The sequence below is a fragment of the Salvelinus namaycush genome, chromosome 4, assembly GCF_016432855.1.
Source record: "Salvelinus namaycush isolate Seneca chromosome 4, SaNama_1.0, whole genome shotgun sequence".
NCBI classification, from domain to species: domain Eukaryota; kingdom Metazoa; phylum Chordata; class Actinopteri; order Salmoniformes; family Salmonidae; genus Salvelinus; species Salvelinus namaycush.
Window position 1 is genome coordinate 26,624,850 of NC_052310.1, and position 17,479 is coordinate 26,642,328.

General features: G+C 43.4%; 1 protein-coding gene across 1 annotated transcript in view; it reads left to right on the plus strand.

The window, feature by feature from the left end:
• LOC120045811 (ataxin-2-like protein) overlaps positions 1 to 15,205 on the plus strand; it is a 50,011-nt gene extending 34,806 nt beyond the window's left edge. The window contains exons 10-22 of the mRNA XM_038990746.1: positions 795 to 908; positions 1,285 to 1,362; positions 1,783 to 1,844; positions 3,715 to 4,010; positions 4,753 to 4,822; positions 7,534 to 7,671; positions 8,110 to 8,173; positions 8,845 to 9,020; positions 9,267 to 9,405; positions 9,624 to 9,737; positions 10,077 to 10,249; positions 12,461 to 12,635; positions 14,604 to 15,205. Coding sequence (XP_038846674.1) covers positions 795 to 908; positions 1,285 to 1,362; positions 1,783 to 1,844; positions 3,715 to 4,010; positions 4,753 to 4,822; positions 7,534 to 7,671; positions 8,110 to 8,173; positions 8,845 to 9,020; positions 9,267 to 9,405; positions 9,624 to 9,737; positions 10,077 to 10,249; positions 12,461 to 12,635; positions 14,604 to 14,653 — 1,649 coding nt within the window. The 3' untranslated portion in view covers positions 14,654 to 15,205. The remainder of the gene's footprint in view (positions 1 to 794; positions 909 to 1,284; positions 1,363 to 1,782; positions 1,845 to 3,714; positions 4,011 to 4,752; positions 4,823 to 7,533; positions 7,672 to 8,109; positions 8,174 to 8,844; positions 9,021 to 9,266; positions 9,406 to 9,623; positions 9,738 to 10,076; positions 10,250 to 12,460; positions 12,636 to 14,603) is intronic.
• The last annotated feature ends 2,274 nt before the right edge of the window (positions 15,206 to 17,479 follow it).

A 17,479-nucleotide genomic window follows, 5' to 3' on the forward strand; every position in this document is an offset into this window, starting at 1 on the left:
ACAAAATAGATGGCATCATGAGGGAGAAAAATTATGTGGATATATTGAAGCAACATCTCAAGACATCAGTCAGGAAGTTCAAGCTTGGTCGCAAATGGGTCTTCAAAATTGACCCCAAGCATACGTCCAAAGTTGTGGAAAAATGGCTTAAGGACCACAAAGTCAAGGTATTGGAGTGGCCATCACAAAGCCCTGACCTCCACCCTATAGAAAACTTGTGGGCAGAACTGAAAAAGCGTGTGCAAGCAAGGAGAACTACAAACCTGACTCAGTTACGCCAGCTCTGTCAGGAGGAATGGGCCAGAATTCACCCAGTTTATTGTGGGAAGCTTGTGGAAGTCTACCTGAAACGTTTGACCCAAGTTAAACAATTTAAAGGCAATGCTACCAAACACTAACTGAGTGTATGTAAACTTCTGACCCACTGGGAATGTGATGAAAGAAATAAAAGCTGAAATAAATAATTTTCTCTACTATTATTCTGACATTTCACATTCTTAAAATAAAGTGGTGATCCTAACTGACCTAAGACATGGATTTTTTTACTAGGATTAAATGTCAGGAATTGTGAAACTGAGTTTAAATGTATTTGGCTAAGGTGTATGTAAAGTTCTGACTTCAACTGTATATAGTGCACCACTTTTGGCCTTATATAGGTAATAGGGTGCCAGAGCACAAAGTGGTGCACTTTAAAGGGAACAGTGTGCCATTTCAGACACAACCAGAAATGCTAACCATTTATAACGACTCATTGTCTTTCATTCTGACCTCTGTTCTGTCTTGTCCTCCCTCAGCCTCCCGCTCCCCGAAATCTGTCTCGCAGGACCCAGTGCAGTACCTGGACACGTCATCTGTCTCCATGCCCGCCCAGATAACATCAGGCCTCGCCCCGCTCTTCCCCATCGATGGTACGAACAATGACAACAATCAACAAACTATATTTTTAAACAAGTAGAGACAGGTTGTGGTAGTTGAGTAGTGGTGACAACAATGAAATTGCTCATGATAATAAGTATTTATAAAACAAACTTTCATACATTTGGCTGAAAGCACTACTACATCTTCCACGTCCGGTCTCCATTTTTTTTCTCTTTGCTTATTGAGTCTATATTAAGTAATGAAAAGGGCCCCAACTGTCGTCAGGACAGGGTCACCTGTATAAGAACCAGACAGGTGTTTTGTGGGAATCTGTTCAAGTGGTTGGGGTTTTCCAGTGGCTAATTGGTCCCCTGTGTGTTTTTTTTCTTCTATCTCTGTCTTTCATTCTGTCTGTCTGTTCTACAGTGAACGAGATTCTCTGTATGGCTGCCAAAGAACGATCAGCAGAGAGTCCAGGCAACACGGAAGATGGCAAGAGTAAAGGTGTGTGTGTCTGTGAAATGTGTGTTTGTGGGAGGGAGTTTGTGTGTATTAAAGGTCAGACACACCTCGACAACGAATGGTTAAAGCACCTGCTGGGTGTCGATGAACGGTGACAGTTTGCTCTGATTCAGCATGTAGACACCTTTGGGAAATGAACAGAAAATGACAGCAGATATTCTGGTCGGTAGGATGGCTAGTGGCCACACCCTATTTTTAACTGTTTGCTGTTGTGGTGTCTCACCTCAAAAAGTGTGTGCATGTTAGTGTGTCAATTAGCTGTTGTCGTAGATGAGAAGAGTATTCCTGTAGAAAAGCATTTGTTTGCCATAAGGTGCTGTCTGAAAGAAAAGTGCAGCCAAAAACACATTGTCTCCTGCTTGAGAACTTTTTTGTATCCTTTCTCTCCCCGTTTCCTCTCAGCTCCCTCCATTCAGCAAAGGTCACAAATTGAAGAGCTGCGGAAATTCGGCAAAGAATTCAGGGTAAGACTTCTGTCGCTGCTCCTTAGCCATGTGTGAACGAGAAATCTGCAATTACCTCTGAGTCTAAATTCTCTTGATGAAAATAATTGTTCTGTCAAGTCCTGGGCTGGTGGTATTCCAAGAAGCAGGACCAAGTTGGACAGATAAAAAACGTCCCGTTTTCAGGACCCTGTCTTTCAAAGATAATTCATAAAAATCCAAATAACTTCACAGATCATTGTAAAGGGTTTAAACACTGTTTCCCATGCTTGTTCAATGAACCATGAACAATTAACGAACATGCACCTGTGGAACAGTCGTTAAGACACTAACAGCTTACAGATGGTAGGCAATTAAGGTCACAGTTATGAAAACTAGGACACTAAAGAGGCTTTTCTACTGACTCTGAAAAACACCAAAAGAAAGATGCCCAGGAGGGTCCCTGCTCATCTGCATGAACGTGCCTTAGGCATGCTGTAAGGAGGCATGAGGACTGCAGATGTGGCCAGGGCAATAAATTGCAATGTCCGTACTGTGAAATGCCTAAGACAGCGCTACAGGACGGACAGCTGATCGTCCACGCAGTGGCAGACCACGTGTAACAACACCTGCACAGGATCGGTACATCCGAACATCACACCTGCGGGACAGGTACAGGATAGCAACAACAACTGCCCGAGTTACACCAGGAACGCACAATCCCTCCATCAGTGCTCAGACTGTCCGCAATAGGCTGAGAGAGGCTGGACTGAGGGCTTGTAGGCTTGTTGTAAGGCAGGTCCTCACCAGACATCACCGGCAACAACGTTGCCTATGGGCACAAGCCCACCGTCGCTGGACCAGACAGGACTGGCAAAAAGTGCTCTTCACTGACGAGTCGTGGTTTTTCTCACCAGGGGTGATGGACGGATTCGCGTTTATCGTCGAAGGAATGACCATTACACCGAGGCCTGTACTCTGGAGCGGGATCGATTTGGAGGTGGAGGGTCCGTCATGGTCTGGGGCGGTGTGTCATAGCATCATCGGACTGAGCTTGTTGTCATTGCAGGCAATCTCAACACTGTGCGTTACAGGGAAGACATCCTCCTCCCTCATGTGGTACCCTTCCTGCAGGTTCATCCTGACATCACCCTCCAGCATGACAATGCCACCAGCCATACTGCTCATTCTGTGTGTGATTTTCTGCAAGACAGGAATGTCAGTGTTCTGCCATGGCCAGCGAAGAGCCTGGATCTCAATCCCATTGAGCACGTCTGGACCTGTTGGATCGGAGGGTGAGGGCTAGGGCCATTCCCCCCAGAAATGTCTGGGAACTTGCAGGTGCCTTGGTGGAAGAGTGGGTTAACATCTCCCAGCAGTAACTGGCAAATCTGGTGCAGTCCATGAGGAGGAGATGCACTGCAGTACTTAATGCAGCTGGTGGCCACACCAGATACTGACTGTTCCTTTTGATTTTGACCCCCCCTTTGTTCAGGGACACATTATTACATTTCTGTTAGTCACATGTCTGTGGAACACATCTCAGTTGTTAAATCATGTTATGTTCATACAAATATGTTAAGTTTGCTGAAAGTGACAGTGAGACAGTGAGAGGACGTTTCCTTTTTTGCTGAGTTTATTCACATAAGTAGTCAGAAATAAATTACATTTATAGTTTATAACCCATTTCTACTGTTAAACCCTTTTAAGCATGTGTTTGTAAATTAACTTGGAAATGTGCTTTGAGAAATGCAAGCGGTCTAGCACCCCTTACTAAAGTTTCATACTCCTTGTAATTTTATTTCCCTCTTGTTTCTTTCTTTTTAGCATAGAGTGCATTGGGTTGCACTTGCTTTGTATGAATTGGCTGTATAAATAAAGATTGATTTGATGTGATTCTCCTCAACTTCAGCCCAGCGGATGTGGCTCCAGTGCTGCAGCGGTATCTCCCTCTGACACGGCCAAGCCCTTTCCCTCGTACCCCAGCCCCGCCTCCTCAGACTCCAAACAGACCCTCGCCCCCCAAAGTACTTCCCAGCCCTCCGCTTCCCCCTCAGGGGACCCCGCCAAGGAACCCAGTTCCAGCGCAGCCGCCTCCACCGCCAGCCCCATTTCAGACAGGCAATCGGCAGGACAATCCCAGTCAGCCAGGACCCCAGGAAGTGAGGAGTCCAGACAGAAGGCAGAGCGAGTGGAGGGTGTGATTGAGTGAGTTTTGCTGAAGACTGAAAGGGGATTTCTTTCTGGTAGTGCTGAGTGATTAACCAAAATGTCAGTTATTTTTCATTTTTTAAAACGACTAATTGACCAACATCGGTTCAATTATTAGAATTCCATTTTGTTCGTTTTTTTTCTTCTGTGAGCTCAACATGCAGTTTCTCTAGAGATGAATCAGATCAAGCCCAAACTGTGCAATGTAGTAGGGAGTTGTAGTTCCCAACAGGCCACAATTCTACGTAGTTTAGCCAATGACCATAATCAATTGCACGTCTACTTGTCCAGACACTGAAATGGAGAGAAGAGAAATAAGACTTGCGATCGAGAGGGATAAAGAGCAGTTGCTCCACGAGGTATCTCTACCTGAAGATACATCATCTAAGTGATTGATAGTTGGTATTTAGCAGTCATAAGTATACATAGACAGCAGCTCTATAGAAATGTGAAATATTTTATTGAAGCAGTTATGGGCAGTCACTACCACCATGGGATTTTTAATAATTGTTTCATTCTGTTAAAGCATTCAACTCACATAATACATGCAGTTAATGTTTAAAATAATCGAAACCTAAATCGAAAACCGGGATTATTTTGTTTAATAATCGAAACCGAACCTACCTCAAAAAGCACATCGCTCAGCACTACTTTCTGGTTTATAGATGGATTTGGTTACAGAGCAGTGGATATCATTGTGTATACAGTACTAACAGTGTCCTCTCTCTCACTCTCTCAGTCAAGTCAGGAAGTCAACTCTGAATCCCAACGCCAAAGAGTTCAACCCAAACAAAATCGCGCTCACTCTGGTAAGCAAGGTGTCAAGAAGAGCAAAATGATTAGGATCTAAAATGTCGATGTCTACTAACCAAACAATGACTTTGTCTTGACGTGTGGCTCAGTTGGTAGAGTATGACGCTTGCACACATCATGACTGTAAGTCGGCTTTGGTTAAAAGCGTCTGCTATCTATCTACTGTATCTATACCACAAAACACTGTCTAGACGCGCCTATGTACCAAACGATGGCTAGACGTCTACGCACCAAACGATGTCTAGAGGTCTACGCACGAAATGGTGTAGGGCAGGGATGGGCAACTTTGATCGGGGGGGAAGGCCACAAAAACTCATTATGAGGGGCCGCAGTGGCTCGCGGGTCCGCGTACCCACACATGCAGTCAAGAGTTTTTTTGAGAGCCCTAAGTGAAATTTTGATTTTGAAATGTTTGAGTGTTTAGCATTTTTTTAGTGTCTAACCAGGTTTCTATCTAACCATTTCATGTGGATGATTTACCTGATGCATGAAAAAAGTCAAGGCCAGTCTGATGGAAAAAGGACATGCCGGTACAATTTGATAAATGCAGACAGACAATTTGTTTGTTCGACCTGGTGGGCTCTTTTTTTGTGTCAGTAAAATGAATTATGTGAGATTGTGGTGGAAATGCCTTTTATGCGCAAGTATTGATATAATAACCGCCATATTGAAGTCACGCGATGATATGTTGTGTGATTCTCCCACTACGACTTGGAAAACCATGCAGTTTATTAGGCTACAGATGAAATAAGTTATGATGAACTTCACAGGGTGGTGAAATTGCATGTGATGAGCTTGATGTTTCTTTCCAATAAAATATCTAGGGTCTTATTTCTGTGACAAAATATCTAGGGTCTTATTGATCGATGCTTCGCTGCCGTTTGACAAATAAAAAGAATATCACTCTTATCCATAATAATCTCATAATGTACAGTCCTGTGAAAAAGTATTTTCTCCCTTTCTAATTTTCTCTAGTTTTGAATATTTTTTTATACTGAATATTATCAGATCTTCAACCAGAACCTAATATTAGATAAAGGGAACCTGAGTTTACAAATAACAAAAAAAATGGATACTTCATTTATTTATTTAACAAATTTATGCAACATTCAATTCCCCTGTGTGAAAAAGTAATTGCACCCTTACACTCATTAACTGGTTGTACCACCTTTAGCTGCAATGACTCCAACCAAATGCTTCCTTTAGTTGTTGATCAGTCTCATATCGCTGTGGAGGAATTTTGGCCCACTATGGCATGCAGAACTGCTTTAACTCGGCGACATTTGTGGGTTTTCAAGCATGAACTGCTCGTTTGACACAATATCTCAATTGGGATTAGGTCTGGACTATGACTAGGCCATTCCAAAACTTCAAATTTGTTGTTTTTTAACCATTTTTATGTAGACTTGATTGTGTGTTTTGGATCATTGTCTTGCTGCATGATCCAGCTGCACTTCAGCTTCAGCGCACAGACGGATGGCCTGACATTCTCCTGTAGAATTCTCTGATACAGAGAAGAAATCATGGTTCCGTCTATTAAGGCATGTCGTCCCAGGTCCTGAGGCAGCAAAGCATCCCCAAACCATCTCACTACCACCACCATGCTTGACCGTTGGTATGAGGTTCTTACTGTGGAATGCAGTGGTTGGTTTTCACCAGCCATAATGGGACCCATGCCATCCAAAAAGTTATACTTTTGACTCATCTGTCCATAGAACATTCTTCCAAGAGTCTTGATGATCATCCAGGTGCTTTCGGCAAACTTGAGTCAACTTTTTGGACGAGATGGGTCCATTTTTATGTCTGGTGGAAACCTAACACTGCATATTAGGTTTTGGTTGAAGATCTGATAACATTCCGTGTCAAAAATATGCAAAAATATAGAAAATCAGAAAGGGGGCAAATACTTTTTCACGGCGCTGTTAGTTGCCTACCTGCACTGTATCTGCGAGCTGTTGGCTAGAGCACACGTACCAAGACCAGAGTGAGCACATTTGCTATATAACGTAACAGTTTTTGTGACAAAACTATCAGAGTTGAAAATGCGATGGAAACCATTTAACTTGTATTTTTCATTCGGTACATGGGGAATTTAACCGCAAACATTATTTTTATGTGCACAACGTCATCACGCACATACTTTTATCCGCAATAAGTCAGTTTGATGGAAACACATCTCTGGTGGGAAAATGCGCATATTATTTTATGCAGATTTTAAACTTTGCATGAAAATCTGTTGCAAATTGGATGGAAACCTAGCTGTCTGACATAAGAGATTGCTGTTGCACAAAAATAAACAGAAAAACATTTGCACCGTGTGTATTCTACTATTCTAGCTCTCAACCGTAAGTTGAGACCCTGAGTTCCCAATTTAAAAAATAAATAAATAATATTTGCCCATCCCTGGTGTAGGGTAAAGTTGCTCATAGATACTTATTTTTGTGTCCGTTTTAAATTTTCCCCACTAATGATTTAGGATTGGGGTAGGGATGGGCATTTGAAATAATTTCAATATTCATATAATGTCATTCATTTTGGGGAGACATCGAATATTCAAATAACCGTGCCCATCCCTAGATTGGGGGAGGGGAAGCTGGTCTTATCTGTATCTAGGGGAGAGTTCACCCTGGAGTGTACCAAACACTGCCTAGACATCTACTTACCAAACTGATATAAATGGTTCTTCCCCTTCCCTCTGTGTCTGCAGACGAAGCCCAACCCTTCACCCACGCCCCCCCGGCCACCCCCTCCCAGCCCTGCGATGGTGCTGCAGCACCCAGGCAGCCAGGGTCCCATCTACAACGCCCCCTACCTCTCCTACATCTCCCAGATCCACTCTGTACAGGTAACGCACACACAGATCCCAACTGTACAGGTAACCCGCACACACAAAACACTTATGACACTGTGATTGAATTGACTGCATGCTGTGGGACATTCCGTTTCCCCATCAAATACTGCTCCCCCTGTTTGTATGAATGTGAGGCTTTGGGATTATTGGTAATATTATACTTGATTATAAACTGGGTGTTTCGAGCCCTGAATAATAATATAATAATAATAATATATAATAATTATAGTCAATGACCAAAACTGGATAACCACTAAGGCAAGTAGTGGTGATGTAGTGTGTGACTATATACAGTGTTACGCTATTGTTTGAGCGCATTTTAGGATCTAGTACGAGTTCATGTTAAAATTGCCTAAATCCCCTCATTGAAAAGCCAATGCGGCTTGTAGCTTTGTGTTGACCTCTTGTCTCCTGGCTTCTGTTTCCCTCCAGCCTCCACATATGTACCAGTATACCATGTCTACAGTCTGCCAGGGGAAATACCCCCGAGTCAAAGGTATGCGCGCTCTGCACAACCAGTGTGCATGCATTGTTTACACCTTGACATACTCTAGCCTGGTCCCAGATCTGTTTGTGCTGTCTGGCCAACTACTATGGTCAGTATCAAGCTGAGTTGGCAAGACAGTACAAACAGGCGCTCCTGAGAGGCGCAGCAGTCTAAGGCACTGCATCTCAGTGCTAGGGGCGTCACTGCAGACCCTGGTTTGATCCCGGGTTGTATCACAACCGGACGTGATCGGGAGTCCCATAGGGTGGCGCACAATTGGCACCGTGTTGTCTGGGTTAGGGGAGGCCGGGGTAGGCCGTCATTGTAAATAAAAATTTGTTCTTAACTGGCTAGTTAAATTAAGGTAAAAAAAGAAAAATACATATTTATATCTTACTTACCTTACGAATACATAGTATTATTACTACTTCTTTGTATTCTAACTTTTTTATCTACTAATGCATGGCAAACTGTTGTAGTTCTATAGTAAAGTTGAATGTCGGGCAAAACTAGTAGTGAATTTATCCTTGTTCCGAAGTTTAAATCGTAAGTTCTTTATTGTTCTTTTAAAGCATGTTCATATCTACTAGTGCGTCATTTTGGGCAGTGTGGTCTATGTGACTGAGCGAGTTCCCCTCCCTGTCAACGTTGTTATGCAGTCATGTTTTGGTCTCCCCCAGGCTTAGGGTTGGGGGCCCCCCGCTCGGACCATGGCAACTCGGGCCCGCCGCAGGCCATGCTACAGGCGGCGGCGTCTGCAGCCGGAGCCCCCCTGGTGCCGTCGCCCTACCCCCAGCCCTACCTGCAGTACAGCCAGCAGCAGGTCATCCAGGCCATGACGCCTTACCCTGGACAGGTCAGTGGGTGGGAAGGTGTGTGGAGAAGTGGGTGAGTGTGGGTGGGAAGGTGTGTGTTTGTCCGTGTCTATGGCTGTACTGTGGGGGGGTCAGACCTCAATTTCCTATCCCCAGAGTTTTGAATCGAACCGCCTCCCTTTGCCTTAGTGGTTATCCAGTTTTGGTCATCATAACTGTAGCGGTCAGATACTGAAAACAATGTCTCTGTCTTTCTCCATGTATCTCACCCGCTCTCCCTTCCCCAGCCGATGTACTCCATGCTGCAGGGCGGTGCGAGGATGTTGGGCCAGGGAGGGAGTCACCCCCAGGCCATGGGCCCTCCAGGGGGCCCCCAGTTCCCCGGCCAAGGTGAGGTGCCTCTGGTGCCACAGCAGGGTATCTATGGTGAGTCCAAAACTGGTTGGATCCTGGATTTAGACTGGATCATTGTTTTGGGGGTAGCCTAATCCAATATCTGTTTGCTGTTTGTGCTGTATAGCCAACCAACGACCATAGGAGTTGTGTATGCAGCACAAGCAGATCTTGTACCAGGCTACTGGATCATTGTTTTGGGAAATGTATAATGGAAAGTGTCTTCAGCTCTCTCTTTCTCGCCCCTCTAGCCCCACAGTTGTTCTCCCATCACCAGGGTGCAGTGCACCAGCCCCGGCCCTCCAGCACCCCTACGTGTAACCAGCCCCCCCCTCAGCAGCATGCCCCCAGCCCTGGACAGGTAAGACCAACACCCCTCATCCCAGCTTCAAATCTCACCATCCCTCTCCGGAACGCATACCAGTTCTAGAACATACCCCTTTTTGTCTTGGCCAAGTTTTTTTTAAATCGACATACAGCGTTGTTGGGCATTTTGAAGGTCCGTGTTAAAGGTATACTCAGACAGCGATGGGACAAGTGGGCTGACTTTCAGTACAAAGAGCGTGAAGCAAGAGATGAATCTTCTCGACTGTTGTCGTCACACAGCTATCTGCAATGTCTTTGTTTCACACTACTACTCGTGGTCACGTCGTATTGCTGAGTCTGAGTTTATCCTATGCTAATGATTTCCTTCTCCATCTCTGCCCAGTCGGGACTCCAGTCTCTATATCACTCCGGGCCGCTCTCAGTCCCCACCCCCCCTAATATGCCCCCCGGACAAACAACGCCCCAGGGCTCGTTCCCCCTTCAGGGCTACAGCCTGCATGGCCACCAGGGAATCACGCACACGTACCCCGGTCTGGGGCAGATAACACAGGTACATTTACACTGCTGGAGTTACATTTTGCAACATGACATTTAAATGTGCCTTTGGAAAACTCCATATTTCAGTAATTGTTTTTTATATAACCCTGGTTATGACTGTAACCAGAGATAATAATGTTGTTGATTTTATCAGGAATTCCTCACTTTTCGGACAGCATCCTTTATTCTTTCATAATTGAAATTGGCTAACCCACAACCAGATATCCTTCATTTTCTGTGTTGCATATCTATTCGAAGCTGTCAAAAATGTATTATCTAATGCCAGATTTTTAAAGTAAATAACTTTTGGAAGGAGTGAAAAAAAATGACTCAATTCCATCCAAAATGGGTGGCAGGTAGCCTAGTGGTTAAGAGCGTTGGTCCAGTAATCAAAAGGTCGCTGGTTCAAATCCCCGAGCCGACTAGGTAAAACGTTTGTCTCTGTGTCCTTGAGCAAGGCACTCAACCCTAATTGCTCCTGTAAATTGCTTTGGATTAGTCTAAAATGAAAAAGCATAACTGTCCATCAATTTCTATGTCCAAGCAATATGGAATTTAGAGTGATTGTAAGAATGAACACAATGTCCTAATGTTTATATTTAGGCAGATCATGTCTTTTTACCTGTGTTTTATATACAGTGGGGCAAAAAAGTATTTAGTCAGCCACCAATTGTGCAAGTTCTCCCACTTAAAAAGATGAGAGAGGCCTGTAATTTTCATCATAGGTACACTTCAACTATGACAGACAAAATGAGACCTACAAACAAGCAAGATTTCTGGCTCTCACAGACCTGTAACTTCTTCTTTAAGAGGCTCCTCTGTCCTCCACTCGTTACCTGTATTAATGGCACCTGTTTGAACTTGTTATCAGTATAAAAGACACCTGTCCACAACCTCAAACAGTCACACGCCAAACTCCACTATGGCCAAGACCAAAGAGCTGTCAAAGGACACCAGAAACAAAATTGTAGACCTGCACCAGGCTGGGAAGACTGAATCTGCAATAGGTAAGCAGCTTGGTTTGAAGAAATCAACTGTGGGAGCAATTATTAGGAAATGGAAGACATACAAGACCACTGATAATCTCCCTCGATCTGGGGCTCCACGCAAGATCTCACCCCGCGGGGTCAAAATGATCACAAGAACGGTGAGCAAAAATCCCAGAACCACACGGGGGGACCTAGTGAATGACCTGCAGAGAGCTGGGACCAAAGTAACAAAGCCTACCATCAGTAACACACTACGCCGCCAGGGACTCAAATCCTGCAGTGCCAGACGTGTCCCCCTGCTTAAGCCAGTACATGTCCAGGCCCGTCTGAAGTTTGCTAGAGAGCATTTGGATGATCCAGAAGAAGATTGGGAGAATGTCATATGGTCAGATGAAACCAAAATAGAACTTTTTGGTAAAAACTCAACTCGTCGTGTTTGGAGGACAAAGAATGCTGAGTTGCATCCAAAGAACACCATACCTACTGTGAAGCATGGGGGTGGAAACATCATGCTTTGGGGCTGTTTTTCTGCAAAGGGACCAGGACGACTGATCCGTGTAAAGGAAAGAATGAATGGGGCCATGTATCGTGAGATTTTGAGTGAAAACCTCCTTCCATCAGCAAGGGCATTGAAGATGAAACGTGGCTGGGTCTTTCAGCATGACAATGATCCCAAACACACTGCCCGGGCAACGAAGGAGTGGCTTCGTAAGAAGCATTTCAAGGTCCTGGAGTGGCCTAGCCAGTCTCCAGATCTCAACCCCATAGAAAATCTTTGGAGGGAGTTGAAAGTCCGTGTTGCCCAGCAACAGCCCCAAAACATCACTGCTCTAGAGGAGATCTGCATGGAGGAATGGGCCAAAATACCAGCAACAGTGTGTGAAAACCTTGTGAAGACTTACAGAAAACGTTTGACCTCTGTCATTGCCAACAAAGGGTATATAACAAAGTATTGAGATAAACTTTTGTTATTGACCAAATACTTATTTTCCACCATAATTTGCAAATAAATTCATAAAAAATCCTACAATGTGATTTTCTGGATTTTTTATCTCATTTTGTCTGTCATAGTTGAAGTGTACCTATGATGAAAATTACAGGCCTCTCTCATCTTTTTAAGTGGGAGAACTTGCACAATTGGTGGCTGACTAAATACTTTTTTGCCCCACTGTATTTTGTGTGACACATTTGATGTATGTTTCTGCATACTGTATGTCCCTGGTCCCTCTCCGTAGGCTCACGTCCAAGGGGCCATGCAGGGACCCCACCACCAGGGCCAACACGGCCACCCGCAGGTAGTGATGCTCCAGGCCCCGCCCCCCCAGCACGGCCTTGGACAAGTCTCGCAGCACCCCCAACACGGCCTCCAGCAAGGGGCCCACCAACACTTCTACATAGGACATCCACAAGGTATGAAGGTTCCCTAAGCTTGTATTACTGCAGAGAAGGGGACCAGAGTGTTATACTAGGGGGTGCGACATTTCCGCAGTGCCAAAAGACCGGGGTTTTGGAAGTCAATGGTAGAAGTGAAAAATTCATCCTTAGTTGTTAAGTTTCTCTAAATCTAAAGGCACAACCTAGATTTGATTCAATGCGTGGGTAAAAGTACGCCGGTCCGGTGTCCCTGCAAAATAAATAGTGGGGCTACGCTGTATCGGTAAAACGTGAGCCGATCACAATTAATACAAAATACCAAGAAAACTAGGCTATTACATCATTATTTTACATTACCGCATGTCAGCCGCATGAAATATGAGTGAATTAACTTGAAACCGGGTGGTATACGCTCCAACTTGTGTTGTGGTTCGACGAGAACACGTACATTTTCCCAAGGCAGAGATGAGTGGCCGAGATCGAGACGTGCGCGGAAAACAGTGGATGCAATTCAATTATACAATCGCTGAATGTCATTACAATAGGCAGACAGTACCATTCAAAAGTTTGGACACACCTACTCATTCAAGGGTTTTTCTTTATTTTGACTATTTTCTACATTGTAGAATAATAGTGAAGACATCAAAACTATGAAATAGCACATATGGAATCATGTAGTAACCAAAAAAGTGTTCAACAAATGAAAATATATTTGAGATTCTTCAAAGTAACCTCGATGACAGCTTTGCACTCTTGACAAACCTAAGCACACAGCCAAGACAATGCAGGAGTAGCTTTGGGACAAGTCTCTGAATGTTCTTTAGTGGCCCAGCCAGTGCAGCGACACTCCTCATCCAACCTGACAGAGCTTGAGAGGATCTGCAGAGAAGAATGGGAGAAACTCCATAAATGCAGATGTGCAAAGCTTGTAGCGTCATACCCAAGAAGACGCGAGGCTATAATCACTGCCAAAGGTGCTTCAACAAAGTAAAGGGTTTATGTAAAGGAGTACTTATGTAAATGCAATATTTCCATTTTTGCTTTGTCATTATTAGGCTGTAACGTAACAAAATGTGGGAGAAGTCAAGGGGTCTGAATACTTTCCGAATGCACAATTATATAACATTGAGGTCCTTGAAAATGACAATTCATTTCTTGAAAAAGTCCCTGAAAGTTCTTGAATTTGACTTGCCAATGTCTGTATGACCCTGCTTAAAGTTAAAGGATGTATAGTCCTAGGCCTATGTTGTTGTATAGGTAGAGTTATGGGCTAATTTGAATATATTCACTTTTATATATTCCTCTAAGTACACATGTGGAACTGCATGAAAATCCTTTTTTATTTTTGTTTCAAAACATTTTGAAATGTTTATCCTAATGTGACACATTGGCCCCATTTATTTATAGAAAGACCATATATGAAATTAATAGGGATTCGATATGTAATTAAGCGAGCTTGCGTGTCTCGTACCAGTAAGAAATTAAATCTACTTTCACCCCTGATTCAATGTCTTAAGTAGCTGAACATGTCATTACTATAACCTTGTGAAAGTTAAACTGACACGTTTACATTTGTCAAAAACTATAGCGAATAAGTGCCTTTTCGTTTGACGGGTTTGCACATGCGCAGTTCGGCGCGACTCTGTTGGACTCCATGATGTGTTTTTGCGCATGAGTTTCGCTGCCATGACATCACCTAAAAGCGTGATCTGGGATTTCTATTGGAGAAGCAGTATCTGGACTTCTTCGCATATATGTTGGCCGTTTATATAGAACTTTCCTAAAAACTGTAGTTATAAATGCTGGTTTCTAATGTGTTTTGTGATGACTAGTCAAAGTACTTTTGTAATATTTTGTCTAAAGGTACTATTACATCCTCGATAAATATCAAATAGGTGAATGGTGCCCTTTGAACTGAAACACCACTACTCATCTTATTTTTTGGTCCATAGTAATATTGTGTTAATCGATACTCAATTCTTCCCTCTGTTTTTTCTCCCACAGCGATGCAGGTACAGACGCACCCCTCTCCCTTCCACCTTCCTGGAAACTGAGCTCCTTTGTTCTCCCCTCCCAAAAGAACTGTCTCTCTGGAACGGTCCACCCCCCTCGCCCTCTGGACATGACCACACCCAACCAAGAAGTGACGCAATCACGTGACACAGTGATGGGCTTGCAGGGAGAAGCGGCAAGACCTCATTGGTCAGCTACACTTCTCAGCTTCATCGTCGCTAAAGCCTCGGTTATAGCCCAACTGAGGATGATGATGATAAGCAGCGCCAACAGAAGCCGCACCCAATCCAAACCTTCGTCCCGTTCTCTCTTCCAGCTCCATCCATTTTAAAGACACGACCACGTGAGATCATCATAGTGGAGAGAAAAGACATGGACGCCAAACGAGCGAAGGACACAACGTTTGACAACATCAAATCGCTTTGAGACTGACTCCTTTATAGTTTAAGTTCCTTGATATTGGGCGAATGGACAGAAGAAATACAAACACTTAGAATTCGTTGAGTGTTGCAAAAAGGAGGATTGAACAGAACGGCATAAAAGAGGAGATTGGATTTTTACTTTAACCCGGTATCAACCCACCCTTCCCCTTTCCTCTCTCTTATAGCGAATTATGAATAATAATAATAAAAAATATGGAAAATACAAAAAAAATACTTTAAACTACAATGACCAAAAAATAAAGTTTTAAACTTAACTAGAGAAACATCTTGTTTGTTGAATGTATTACTTTTTTTATTGGAAGAATGTTAGTTACTCAAGTCTTATCTCATAATAACCACAATGTTACACCAACGGGAAACCATTTGTAAGACACATTTCAATGTAAAGAAGACACTAACAAAGTAATCATATCATTTAAACAAACAACCAAATGCAGTTCCCACAGTTAAAACCGATTTTTAAGCAGTTCTTACGTCATGGGTATCCATTGTACTTTAGTCACTTAAGAGGTTTTTGTTACACTTTTACTGGAGTTTAGTGTTTACCGTTTAACACTTGGCAGCTTAACAATTAACATTCACACATAAACATGTCTACACATTACATGAAGCGTGGTTGCAAAATGACAGTCCAACCCAGAGTTCTTAAATGTTCACAATTTATGTAGTAATGCGTCAAAAAATGTATAGGGTATCGTGATATAATTTTGCCAATTTTATATTGATACTGTGACTGAGTATCGATTTGCTAGGTAGTTAACGTTAGCTAGTGCTAGTCGGCTGTACTTCTCATCACATAGCTTTTTGTCCATCTTTTTAAAATAGTGAGCCAACATGTTTTGAGCACTTATCTACAACATTTGCTTTCTCATGGCTCTCTGGTCCCTCTGCAGCAGACATATAGTGAGCAATATGTTTGGAACATCAAATCGCAATACATATAGAAGAATCGCAATACGTATCGATACCGAAGTAATATCGTATAGGGAGGTTCCTGGCAATTCCCAGCCCTAATTTAGCCACTTATCTAGCAACGGTTATTGTAAATACAGTGCATTCTGAAAGTATTCAGACCCCTTGACTGATTTAAATAGTTTTATTTCCTCAATCTACACACAATACCCCATAATGACAAAGCAAAAACAGTTTTTTAGAAATGTTTGCAAATGTATTAAAAATAAACAACGGAAAGATCACATTTCAGACCCTTTACTCTGTACTTTGTTGAAGCACCTTTGGCAGCGATTACAGCCTCGTGTCTTCTTGGGATGATGCTACAAGCATGGCACACCTGTATTTGGGGAGTTTTCCCCCATTCTTCTCTGCAGATCCTCTCAAGGCCTGTCAGGTTGGATGGGGAGTGTCGCCGCACAGCTATTTTCAAGTCTCTCCAGAGATGTTTGATTGGGTTCAAGTCTGGGCTCTGGCTGGGCCACTCAAGGAAATTCAGAGACTTGTCCCGAAGCCACACCTACATTGTCTTGGCTGTGTGCTTAGGTTCGTTGTCCTGTTGGAAGATGAACCTTCGCCCCAGTCTGAGGTCCTGACCACTGTGGAGCAGGTTTTCATCAAGGATCTATCTGTACTTCTCTCCGTTCATCTTTCCCTCTGTCCTGACTAGTATTGCAGTACCTGCCGTTGAAAAACATCCCCACAGCATGATGCTGCCACCATCATGCTTCCCCCAAGGGGATGGTGCCAGGTTTCCTCCAGACGTGACGCTTGGCATTCAGGCCAAAGAGTTCAATCTGTTTCATCAGACCAGAGAATCTTGTTTCTCATGGTCTGAGAGTCCTTTAGGTGCCTTTTAGCAAACTACAAGCGAGCTGTCATGTGCCTTTTACTGAGGGGTGGCTTCTGTTTGGCCACTCTACCATAAAGGCCTGATTGGTGGAGTGCTGCAAAGAGTTTTCCTTCTGGAAGGTTCTCCTCTCTCCGCAGAGGAACTCTGTCAGTGACCAAGTCTTGGTGGTTTCAAACTTCTTCCATTTAAGAATGATGGAGGCCACTGTGTTCTTGGGGATCTTCGATGCTGCAGACATTTCTTGGTACCCTTCCTCAGATCTATGCCTCGACACAATCGTGTCTCGAAGATCTACGGACAATTACTTCTACCTCATGGCTTGGTTTTTGCTCTGATATGCACTGTCAACTGTGGGACCTTGTATAGACAGGTGTGTTCCCTTCCAAATTATGTCCAATCGATTGAATTTACCACAGGTGGATGACAACTTGTAGAAACATCTCAAGGATGATCAATCGAAACAGGATGCACCTGAGCTCAATTTCGAGTCTTATAGCAAAGGGTCAGAATAAGGTAATGTTTTTTTTGCAAACATTTCTAAAAACCTATTTGCTTTGTCATTATGGGGTATTGTGTGTAGATGAATGAGAAAAATAATACATTTCAGAATAAGGCTGTAA